We start from the raw sequence: 12,557 nt of genomic DNA on the forward strand, positions 1-12,557 counted from the left end.
TCAAAACATTTATTTTTTAGTCTTTTGCATTTTACATAGACATTCACCACAACAGACTTGATAAGAAGAAGATTTGAGACTTGTGCAGAGAACAGAGTACAATACTACTCAGAAGTAAGAAAAGATTTGGACCATTTATAACTGTGCTTGCTGGCACAAAAAAGACAGAGAAAAGGGTGTGAGAACGTTCAGCTTAAAAAAGCACCACAGTATGAATATCTATTACCGGCTTGACATTAAAAGCAGAACTGTGACACAAAATTACAAGACAGTAGATTGCAAACTGTGCAAAGTTGTACAAAATTCTCTTGAACCTGACTCCTTTTTTAAAACTATGCCAAATGCCTAATAGTGTACATTCTTTCCTATGTTTGTGTTTTGGTTTAATAATTCAAAGCATGGTGTGCAGTATAACAGTTTCTCTCCATCAGACAAATAAATAACTGAACCATTCAGACTGAGTGTTTTCGCTTTGGACATCAGTACACATTGACTACAACATGTTTAAGGCCATTGGTTTCTTGTGTAACACATGCAAACATAAACTGAGAAGAATAAAATCAGAATAAACTTGTTTTTAATACACAGAGTAACATATGTGATTGAGAAATAAAAGCTCATTTAAATTCAGTTATTGACACAAGTGTAAACTGTGGGAATGCTATCCATCTGATATGAGCGCTCTCACAGATGCGCCTTTCCCTAATCTAGGTCAAGCTGCAGACTGGCGACAGGGACCGCAGTAAATCTGCTGGGATTATGGAGGCCCTCAGGGGAGCGGTGCAGATCCCAGTTTAACGTAACGACCAGTGACTGCAGTATTTGTGTGTGAAGACTCCCGTTTGATAGGTTTCCACTGATATTCATTTATCAACATTTTCCCAGCTTGTCTCAACAATCGCCGTGCTTTGTTACATAATCTCATGCTGACAGGGGGAGAAGTGAAAGGGGCTGCTGACTACAAGGTGGATGAGAAAAAGACTGAGAGTGCAAGATCGGTGACATGAAAGAAAGAAGTGGGTCATGGGATGAGATTTAGGAGATTTAACAGAACAACTGAAGTGTTCAACCACCTAATTACTGATTATAGACCAATAGAAGTACATGCAAAATTTATGAGTGACACACAAATATAACAGAGACAAGAATGGCTAAGCTAATGTGTAAAAGAAGAGTATAACTAGTAAAAATTGAAAAATAAATACATAGAGTATTACTTATATTATAGGATTAAATACTTTGTCCTAAAGAAAAATACTTGGGGAATATATATTACCAAATAGCAAAAGCCAGCTCTGGGGAGAAGAATCTCAATCTGATAAAGGAAAAAACTGAACTCTGTGCTTTTCTCTGTTCAAATTACAACAAACAGGAAACAATGCATTAACTGAATTAAATGATATTCCACTTCGTTAGCAAAAAGAGGAGATATTGGTTTTGCAGCTCCACAGCTGTGGTAACATTAAAAAAAAAAAAAAAACTTTCACTGTTTGTCACAAAGAAAGCACCATATATAACGTACAACCATGTGGAATCTGACAAACTGGCAAGGTTGCAAGAAAAGAGCTGGTCTTAGGGCATGTAACACAACTTTGATGCTTAATGTTTACAGGACAGTAATAAAGCTCTCTACTGTACATTTGAATATTACAAGATATACAAATAGGCTTCACAATAAGACAGAAGGAGTGCATCCCCCAGACTGTGGTGTGCATACATTTGCAGCGCAACGAGTATAGCCTGTCACGTGCTAAAGGGAGTGAGATGCAGATAGTACACTAGTTATAGTACAGCATATGACTGGGCGACAACACACCGGGCAGTTTTAATGATTACGACTGGTCACACATTATCTCTTTCTGTTGCACTCCTCGGCTGCTGAGGCAGCGGGGCCGTCGATGTGGTGCGCTGAGGTGTCCAGCTCACTATCGGGCTGAACGGACTGCACTGTCTCTACCAGGCTGCCGCTGGGTAGCACCACATAGCGTGCGGCCATGTCTTTGGGCTGCAGCTCCCGTATTCCCTCCTTGCTGTGCCAGATCCCGTAACCGAAATACACAAAAAGACCTGCGCGAGAGACAAGATGGAAAACTGGCTAGAGCAAGAATTTGACTCTACATAACAGCACACGGCTACAAAATGCTTCTTTTTTTGTGCGTGTGTTTGATGCAGAAGATGAAGGTGTATGTATGATGGAAATTTATTATTTAATCTACTTAAGTGTAGCTAATATATTAGAAGTGACGTTACAATTTTCAAATGAACTGATATTGTAGTTATCGTCCATCTTAGATGGCATTTTAAGACGAATACTACAGTCAGCATGCTAATGTACGCTCAAATGCAAAGCCTGCAGGTTGTTACATTCAATGTCGTCACATCAGTGACTGTATAAAAGATCTGAAAGTTTACTGTATAGCTGTATAAAAGTTTACAATCATTCGGTCACATAGAAGGGTTAGCATTGCTAACAATCGCTAATGAGCGGTTAACACCACACAGAGTTAAAGTTAATGCAACTATTATTAGTTTTGAGGGGCAGCTTTCACTTAGTTTTTAATGCACTTGCAACTTCTGAGTGTGAAAAATGAGGCCAGTTCAGAAATGTCAAGAACTGCAGTTTCTCAAATGGCCACTTGAGGCTAGCTCCAAAAGTAAGCCAATCTCCTTAGAGACCTATGATTAACAGCCAAAAAGATCGTGTTTACAGCCTGGGACAGTCTCTGTAGCTAAATCTTTCTTTTAGACAACTGCACAGGGTTGAATTTTTGTCTAACTTTGTATAACACGCAATGACACACAAATCAATTTATAAGTTTTGTGTAATGTGCTTTTTTTTTTTCTGGATTTCTGGTTGATATTCTTACCCTCTCCATTAAAATCAAAGCATAAAAATGGGATACTGTTTAAGTGATCAAACTTAGAAATTCTGCAGGGGTTCAAATAAGTATTTCCCCCACTGTAAGCAAAGGGAGCAGAATGGAAAGTTGATTTCTGCCAGTCTGCTTTTCCTCTGATGTAATAGTTCAAACAGTGAACCAGTATTGATCTACATAGCCTAATATTATTAATATTACTTTAGCAAAAGAGTACTTTTGAGTTAAATTTAAAAAAAAAAAAATCACACTCCATTATTACACTATGGGAGATAAGTATCCATTCCTTCCTCAAGGGAGTGAGAATTTAGCCAGAAGCCCTGTCAACAGTAATATTCCACAAGTGTGTATCTTGTTAACTTGCAACAGTGTGACAGGGAAGTTTAAACAGTTTAGTGGCCCAGAGAAGCCTTAAGCTAATACAGCTAATTACGCTTCCCAAGTGATTCCCACTGACAGACGGGACATTAAAAAGCTGTTTGACCAGTACCTACATCCGCAGAGGACTGATAATAAAAGGTTTTTCTGCTTTTTCTTTTATTACCAGCCTTTTATTGTAACACTTATGTAGGTTGCATTAAGTTCACGTGAAACAAAAGGCAGATGTTTTATGGTAGCGTATTCAAACTACTTCCTGAGATAACACAGACGGCCAGTGTTTGTGCGGATAGATAGTTGCATGAGCAGGCTGTGTAAAAGTAAATCTATCTGCCCATCAATTAAGTTGGGCAAAAATATATATTTTTGGAGGAATATACTGAAATCTTTTAGTGGCCCCAATATTTTCTGCATAAGTTCTGATTTCCTCTTACCTATGGCAATCCACACAGTGAATCGAATCCAGGTTAGAAGGCTGAGCTTCATCATGAGGAATACATTAAAGAGGATACTGGCACCTGGAGTCAATGGAACCAGAGGTACCTTTATAAAAATAAACATTCTGTCAGTCTCTAAGTAGTACAGTTTTTCCTTCTTTTTAATATAGACTTGAAAATGTCTGTAAAAGCTCACCTGGAATGTTTTGTTGTTTCTTTGTGGCTCATGGACCCATATAATAGCAAGGCTGAGAATGTAGGCTAAGCTAAAAATCACCAGAAGCATTGTGAAGCTCCACAACGGCAGCTGCAGCTGTTTCCTTCCAAATTCTAGCACAGCACAGAGGGACACCGAGCTCACTATCAAAGTCAGCACACAGAAGGCCACCACCTCACCCGGCTCACAGTCCCCCAGCAGCCTGTCCAGGTACGGCTCCCAGCACGCCTTCAGCTGCCCCACGCCACGCCTCTCTTTTTGCTTCTGCCTTTCTACCAACTGGAGTTTGTCTGAGAAGGACTCGTACTGCTTTGGCTCCTCGCTGTCCTCAGATATGGTCTGAGATTCCAAGGGGACAGGGGAAGGCTCGTTGTTGGGGTTGGGAGATGTAGAAGGCGTTCCCTTTGAGCTGGTTTTCTCAGGCTGGAAGCGCAGCACGATAACACTCGCTGCCACGAAGGTGTAAGCCAGGAGAGTCCCGATGGACAAGAACTGAACCAAGGCCTCCAGGTCAAAGCTGAGAGCCATGGTGGCCATGAGGATTCCAAACACCAGAATAGCATTAACAGGAACCTTGGTGATGGGATTGACTCTTGCAAAAATGGAGAAGAACAATCCGTCCTCTGCCATGGCATACACAATCCGAGGGAGGGAGAAGAGATTACAGAGCAGCACAGTGTTCATGGCTAGAAAGTGGAACAAAGAGGACACAAGTCAAAATATGGCACTGATAAATCAATACAGCTGATAAACATAATGCATTTAAATCAAACTCACCACATATGGAACCGACTGCCACAACAATTCCAGCCCAACTATAACCACGGCGGAAAAAGGCATCTGCCAGAGCCGAGTTGGGGTCCAGTGTATGCCAGGGTACCATCAGCGTAAGCACTGTGGAGACCAGGATGTAGGCTGTTGCTGCCAATCCAAGGGAGATAGCAGTGGCGATAGGGACAGCCTTCTGTGGATTCTTTGCCTCCTCACTTGAGGAAGCAATTACATCAAAGCCCACAAATGCATAGAAACATGTGGCCGAACCTGCCAGTATTCCCGACATGCCGTAAGGTGCAAAGCCCCCTTGCTCCTGGCTCCAATTGGCTGGCTCAGCCAGCACAAAGCCAAAGACCAGGATGAAAACAATAACCCCCATACTAACGGTGGAGAAGATGTGGTTGAGGTAAGAGGACACTTGGACGCCAAAGGAAATGAAAAATGAGGCAACCACCAGAATTCCTGCTGCGAGCAGGTCAGGGTAATGCGCGAGGAAGGGAACGTTCCACTGCATAATGTGCGTCTCTGTGAAATTCTGGATGGCGTGGTTAAAAATGGAGTCTAGATAGCCGCTCCAGGCACGAGCCACCGCAGCCCCACCGATCATGTTCTCCAGAATCACATTCCAGCCGATGAGAAAGGCCCACACCTCCCCCACAGAGACGTAAGTAAACATGTAGGCAGATCCCGTTTTGGGAATGCGCGCTCCGAACTCAGCATAGCAAAAGGCAGCCAATAAAGAAGCAATACCTGCGAAGACGAAAGATATGATGACAGCGGGCCCGGCTGTGTCTTTGGCCACCGTTCCTGTCAGAACATACAAGCCAGAGCCCACCATTCCCCCGACACCCATCAGCGTCAGGTCCAGGGTGGAGAGGCAGCGTTTGAGGGACGTGGCCATCATGTCATCTTCTAGTGTCTTGAGGCGGTTCAGTTTCTGACAAAGGCGCACCACTGGTGCACAGCCTCTCGGACAGGTTGCCATAGCTAAAGAGTTAGGCAGGCCAGCTGGGCAGGTTGGTGGTGCAGCAGTCACACTGGATCCATTACCTGCTTATGAAGAGGACCTGCAAGAAAGCAATTTGCATTTCGTGACTAAATATGTATTTTTCACAAAGCAGCTGATGCATACTATGTGTGCAATGCCACTTTGGACACAAAGTTCTCTTTCAAGCTGTACATTTAAAGAAATGATGTCCATGTCCATCTATAGAGATTTTTAAGGTCCTGCATTTACATTTGACAATATCTTCATTCATACAGCATAAATCATAACATATCTGAATATAGGTCCTACTCCCAATCACAGAAGGGTCATAGAGGCAATAACACAAGAACGATCGCGATACTGGACAAAAAAAAAGTCACATACATGAAGTCAAACTTCAGTTTCTTACGTTTTAATACACCCACAATTAATCACCCTATCCTCTACAATCTACAAAAACAAAAAGCTTTAGATCTCATACAAGCTGATAACCAGGATCACCAGCCAGTTTGTGATAGCTTTTTTTATGCCAAAATATCTTTAAATCTTTACCTTTTTATTTGCTTTCATGTTTTTCTACTTAAACCAAGAGTCAATAGTGAGTGGCACTGCCCTCTCAACACGGTGGGCCAGTCCACGTCATCTAAAAGGTATCACTGATGTGTAAAATTACAACATCAAACAGAGTTGGAAAAGAGAGCTAGAAAAAATACATATATATTACAGATTATTTTGATATATTTAGTCTTTATTTCAGTAATTCCAGATATTTCTCCTATCGCTCTGGGCGGTGCAACATCCGACTCCTGGCCTCGATCGGCATATGGCGACAACAGGATGCCTCCATTATAATTACGTAACGCTTTATTCCCCTCTACAAATAAGACCGCTGTGCTACAACGACAGCCGTTTACATTACACGTATAAAAGCGTGCTTGCCCACCATCAAATAACAGAAATAAGATCAGGCGGATTATTGAATGTGCGTCCTTTTAAATGCCAAATTAATAATTTATAACAAAATGGAAACGCAGGCAGAGAGAGGATCACACCAGTGCATCGCCCTGCCTCTCTCCTGGATGTGGACGAAATGCGGCGCTACATCACACTTTCCACAGATAGGTGTGAGTTTCTGATCTACGCTCCGTTTGCAATGATAAACGACTGCAATGCCATTTTAAAAAGTCAACGATTGCTTTACCGTCGCTGTTCAAGATGCGTCATCGGTGCTGCTGCGGGTCCTGAGCTGTAGCGAGTTACCGGCGTACATCGTCTGGTGATGGAGCAGAAGGTGCACAGACGAATAAAACTAACATGCACTGCCCTGACTGACTGCTTCTTAAAGGCGCAGCTCCAGCTGAAAGGGGTTCCCCGCTGGGCTCCACCCATTTTTTAATCCACAGGGTTCCCGGGGGGTGGGGGTCCCTATGGTTACATGACAGGTGAATATATGGCAAGTGAATTTACCATGTGCATGTATGTAGCCAGTAAAACACAACTGAAAAAGCTGAAAATTAAAATAAAACTCTATGATTAAGTGTCTGATCCATGAGAACTGAATGGGGGAACTGGAAATAAAGGGGAAAACTGGGGCTATAGTCCGTATTCTGGTATCTTTTTTCCCTTTTGAGCGCCTCTCAAAATGTGTGTACCATCATGGCAAATCATTGTCCTGAGACGCTTGCTGTGAGAGGAAGTACCAAAGTTGGTTTTGTATAATTTTGCAGGCATTTTTTGTTGTTGTTGCCTGTATACAGTTTGTCACCATGATCGCATACTGAGTGTGTAGTTAACATGAAGATGAAACCTTGATACAGCATCATAACATGATGGATAATAGTTGATGTTAGTTTTGTTTTTTGTCCTAAGGTCTAACAAAAAAACAATAATAAAAACAACGTAAGGCAATCATTAATTCTGCTAGGCTGCACTTTTATTTATTTAATGGATAACGTTATTCATGTATTCAGTTATGATAACCATGAATATTTTTCTCCAATAGTACAAAATAATTGAAACAAAAAGAACATCCACAAAAACACATGACAGTGTACGAACTATTACAGTAATGCTCAAATAAAGTAAAGTAAAGTAAAAAACACACCAAAAAAACAAAAACAGTCAGAACAGTCGAACTGACAACACTTCAAAGAGTGTTTCTATTTACGCATTTTAAATAAATATCATGAAAAAAAAACCCATCAAATAACTAATTTTCTCGCCAGAAAGCAATACGTTGTTCCTCAGAGTTACTTCTCTGTCCGCATAAATCAGCGAAACTTCTCCTTTAAGTGTTGAATTAATGCGTCTCGGGAGGCACTTGTGTCCCCATGTCAGGGCTGGTAAACCTGTTTAAATTATTAATAACAAAACCCCGTCTTAATTTGTTACAGGCTGTGATATTTAAGCTGTGACAGCCTGCTACCGCGTCACTGTGTCTTGCAACATCTCACTTCAATACTTCGAAAGCAGCTTTTTTCCACATGACACTGATGAAAAGAGCACTCAGAGCATGTGTCTGAAATTGCCGCTTCTTAGAAGACAGGAGTGTTGTATGTTCGCCGATCCCAGGGGCAGATCACGGTTACTGGATTGTGACCAATTTTTCTCAGTTTTGTTTGGCACAAATAGGTCGCTCTATCATCATCCTCATAGAAGTCCAGATTGAGACTCCTTCTGTTGAAGCTTAAGGATCAATTCAAGTAGGTTCATCTGCATTGTCAGCTCCTGAAAGACAGAGAGGTTGAAGAGCAGCTAGTGTTGGCCTTCTGCTCTGTCACAAAGTACTACTCTACCTGTATTTGAGGGCTCAGTATACATTTTAGTCATTAGCTAACTAACCTGAGGATTAGTGGTGACGTAAAACCCAGGGACTCCTGCTTTCTCCAGCGTGTTTTGCTGGTCTATCACTTTTTGATCCATTTCTGCTACGATCTTCTTATCCATCATTTTTTGTTCCTCTCGCACACGAACTTCCAGAGCCTGATACAACAACACAAAGCTGTAAACTAAAAGCATAGGGCAACACCATTCAGTAAACAGAGACGTTAGAATTTCAGTGCTTACCTCTAGCTCGGCTTGTTGGTTTGCCTTGAGCAGCACAAGGTTGTGAGACTTACATGACTGCAGGGCATCTTTGTGTTTTCGTGCAAGGTCTTGTTTGAGTGCTGCACACAAAAGAGAACCAGTTAATCAACAAATATCTGCAAAGACAACTAAGGCTTCCTTTCTCAAGAAGCAACTGTAATACCTGCTGCACCGGTGAATTTCAGGGGAAGTTAGTGACGTTAATCAACAAATACCAGACAACAGGAATGGCGGGCGTTCCAGTTTAAATGGTGTTCCTGTGAACTGGTGACAACTCTATATACATTTCCTTTTCTGTGTTCCTGATGTCGCTGTCTGCAGTTTTGTCATTGTGTAATAGCAGCATAGTTCTGCCAGTATGAGCCAAGGGTTGACATGAACAGTACCAAATCCACGTCACTATCTTCAGATGACGACCTGCTGATCCCTTAAAACTGAGACCTAAAATTGAGCTGCATCACAAGTGTAGTGGGCCTCATGGAAATAAGTTATTCCAATTTGTATCAACCAGCCTACACATTTTCACCTGATAGATGCTTTGTGTTTTCATAAATAACATAAGCCTCGCCTATGGCTATGGTTTGGTGCGTGTCATTCACTCCGTGCTGGACATCTGTAGCAAGAGTTCTTTACAAATACAACACTTATAGGATCATTTTTCTCAACCCTTTCTCATTTCTGTAGGGCTGGTATGTCTGAAACTGAAGCCTTGAGGCCTGTGTCGAATAAGGGGGTGTGTCCAAATGAAGCCCATGTCGAGGCCTGTACCACTCCTCAGAATATCACATGACCAAAGATAAACAAGGCTCCATTTCTCTGAAGTGACGCGAGTGTCTCATTATGTGATTCGAGCTGTTGAAAAAACGCAGGAATTTATTTTCTGCATGAACTGGATCTGGGGTGATTTTGAGGATCATCAAGAACTTGCAAGGACATTAGGGAGCCACCAAAAAGGCGACATCATATCTCCCAATAATAACATACATCTTAAATTAATCTCAGAGAGCATGGTCAGTTAGAGGCATTCTCTCTCTCTCTACACATACACACAGGACCTCATATAGGTATTTTGTATTGATACATCATTACATTTATGTATTGACTGTTATGTAGCTCACATGTATTATCAAAGCAGGGCTGCTGTACATTGAATGACCAGCAGATGTCAGCACTTGAACTGTTGAACAGGGCTTTGTGTCATCTGCCCTTTGGTGAAGCAACTAGCCTAAAAGATTCTACACAGGACTTCATCAAACCATCACTACATTTATGCTAGTTTGTATGCTCAGTTTGTGAGTTTACAGAGGCGCTGGCTTGCATGTGCTTAATGATTGGTGGAAGACCTCATTAATAGTGTGTTTGAATTTATCAAGTGGTAATGTGTAGAAAAATATCCATCCATCCATCCATCCATCGATGGGAGGCAGCAGCCTAAGCAGAGAAGCCCAGACCTCCCTCTCCCCGGCCACCTCCTACAGCTTGTCCAAAGGAACACACAAGTGTTCCCATGCCAGCTGAGAGATATAATCACTCCAGCATGTCCTGGGTCTGCACGGGGCCTCCTCCCGGTGGGACATGCCGGGAACACCTCACCCAGGAGGCCAAACCACATTAACTGGCTCTTTTCAATCTGAAGGAGTAGTGGCTCTAATCTGAGTTTGAACCCCTCTTTATCTTTGACTTTATGTTTAATATATACATTTTTTTAAATATACATATATTTTCTAAAATTAAGGTTAATAATCTCACAAATACTATTATTGGTTTTAAATGTTTTGTCATTTTTAACTTCTGTCATAGTTTTTCTGTACTATGAAGCGAGTTCAACATACCCAGGGTATCTTTCTGTTCTCTGGCTTCTCTTACCCTAACACTGGCAATCAAGATAATCAGTCGTGAAGCTGGTTATCAACTCACTAAGTTAATGCATTATTTGCTCTGTGCATTAACATGAAAGTTGGTGCCATCTGACTGATCACAGGAATTGATAAGTGTACTGGCAACAGAATGACTAATTTTAAAACTATGACAAGGTTAAACACACAATTCAGACTGAAAGCAACACAGCAGTATGAGGAAATGGACTGTAAAGTAATATAGGATTATAGGAGTAAACTGAAAAAGAGCTAGAAAAGAGCTGTCATATTAATGAAGTTTAGTCCATTTGAAGCCAAGAAAGAAAGCAGGCAAAAGTACACACTGTGTGAGTTAACAGAATTATCAATGTCACAACTCTGATAGATTATAATTAAGTTCTTCATTAAATTAATATTTAAAAGACATGGTCTAACAGAAATGAATAAATATAAAAACAGAATTTAGGCTTAGTCTGCATAAATTTGATATAAGCTCTCCAAGTACAAATTGGTGGTCTATTTTAGGATAACACATTAATGTTTATAGAATAACAATGTTGAAAAGATGTTTGCAACCAACAAAAAAAATAATAATAATCAAGGAATATAGTTGCATATAAAAATCTACATTTAGTGCTGATGCTGGGAAACACAAAGACTTCTTTGCACTGCTCCCTTTAGCATCCTTTCTGTCCCACCAAACACAAAGATTTAGACTCTATTAAAAAACTTTAGATCCCTTGCACTTCTGTGTGCACAAGGAGATCTGAGGGACCTCTCAGGAATGGTGACCCTATTTTCCAGAGAACTCATTGGTTAGTAGGGGATGATTACCATGGCGATTTACCCTGGTGAGAAGTGAAAAATCTTCATAGTACAGAAACCCCAGAGTTAATGCTTAAGTAACCTGAATAAGACAAAATCCTGCTTCATACTAATGCCTGTAGTATAAATAGATTGAATTGCTATAGCATTAGTTATGTGTCCTTTTTACAACAGTGTTGTATTTTATGGGTATTATAATCTTTATATAGATTTTTAATCACCATTTGATAACATCTCTGGACCACGCAGGAGTCATAGGAATCGTTTTCTGTGGAATGTGGTTGAAATGTTGTCAAACATCATCAGACAAGATGAAAACCAGCTAAGCTGGAACAGGGGACGTGTCCTGTGCGTTTCCTGTTCAGCAGTCCACAAACCTTGGTGTTCACAGTGCAGCTTCTGTCTCTGATTGTAGAGATTCTTCTCTGTCAGATGCTGTATATCCAGCAGGCCCTGCACAATCTCATATACCGTCCCGTCTATCAGGGCTAGAGCAAGGTCACTCAGCGTGTTGTAGGACAGGCGCTGCTGAAAGGAGCTAACCACGAAGGAAAAAGCAAAACAAGCTATAAATCATCTAGAGATCAGTTACACAGCTTTAAAAAGGTGCCTCTTCATATCACAGCAATATTCTAAACTAGGTGGAGGAAGTAACGATACCTCGGCAAGTCTTTGACCAGTGTTTGCAGTTCAGATAACAGGTAGTAATGTCTTTCTTGTTGTTGTGTAGAATCCCCCCCAGTGACACTGGGATAACCGTCCATCTCTTCATCTGGAAAGATGAGAGCAGCACGGACTCAGTTAGCTAACAGTAACAACATCGACAAATTTAACGCCTCTATATTTACATTTTTTCTAGAAGTAAATAATATAAGTTATTTACTGAAGGCTATTTTGTATCTAATGAGCTTCGTGTGTGCACAAAACCGTGCTAAACTTACTAAGTCACTTTTAGAAAACGAAACAGACGAGTTTGGAGCTGTTAAGACTTCTAACCAAGCTAACTAAGACCCCTATTGGCGACTTTCGAGATGCCTGTCTATAATTGCGCATGAAATAGTTAAATATGCACGCTAGGTGGCGCTTTGTATAAAAAAAAAAAAAAGACGCTTCTGAGAG

General features: G+C 41.1%; 3 protein-coding genes across 4 annotated transcripts in view; 1 reads left to right on the forward strand and 2 right to left on the reverse strand.

Annotated features, from left to right (window-relative positions):
• slc7a4 (solute carrier family 7 member 4) lies at positions 1–7,573 on the reverse strand. Its single transcript, XM_031743961.2, has 5 exons — positions 6,872–7,573; positions 4,686–5,749; positions 3,888–4,594; positions 3,689–3,797; positions 1–2,067 (listed from the first exon to the last, which is right to left on the reverse strand). Exons 2-5 carry the CDS (start codon positions 5,665–5,667, stop codon positions 1,850–1,852), a joined length of 2,016 nt encoding a protein of 671 aa, XP_031599821.1. The 5' UTR covers positions 5,668–5,749; positions 6,872–7,573; the 3' UTR covers positions 1–1,849.
• Positions 3,707–12,557, forward strand: part of LOC116323570 (rasGAP-activating-like protein 1) — a 25,262-nt gene continuing 16,411 nt past the window's right edge. Inside the window, exon 1 of the mRNA XM_039620720.1 lies at positions 3,707–3,793. The gene's annotated coding sequence lies outside the window, so the exon portion shown is untranslated. The remainder of the gene's footprint in view (positions 3,794–12,557) is intronic.
• Positions 7,582–12,557, reverse strand: part of dgcr6 (DiGeorge syndrome critical region gene 6) — an 11,764-nt gene continuing 6,788 nt past the window's right edge. The window contains exons 1-6 of one of the 2 annotated variants that reach the window (XM_031743950.2): positions 12,380–12,478; positions 12,099–12,210; positions 11,816–11,976; positions 8,737–8,837; positions 8,512–8,652; positions 7,582–8,397 (exon numbers count right to left, since the gene is read on the reverse strand). In XM_031743950.2, coding sequence (XP_031599810.1) covers positions 8,320–8,397; positions 8,512–8,652; positions 8,737–8,837; positions 11,816–11,976; positions 12,099–12,202 — 585 coding nt within the window. In that variant the 5' untranslated portion in view covers positions 12,203–12,210; positions 12,380–12,478 and the 3' untranslated portion in view covers positions 7,582–8,319. Of the gene's footprint in view, positions 8,398–8,511; positions 8,653–8,736; positions 8,838–11,815; positions 11,977–12,098; positions 12,211–12,379; positions 12,479–12,557 lie in introns of those variants that run through there. The other variant, XM_031743943.2, reaches the window with a different exon arrangement.

The sequence above is a fragment of the Oreochromis aureus genome, linkage group 12 (assembly GCF_013358895.1).
Source record: "Oreochromis aureus strain Israel breed Guangdong linkage group 12, ZZ_aureus, whole genome shotgun sequence".
NCBI classification, from domain to species: domain Eukaryota; kingdom Metazoa; phylum Chordata; class Actinopteri; order Cichliformes; family Cichlidae; genus Oreochromis; species Oreochromis aureus.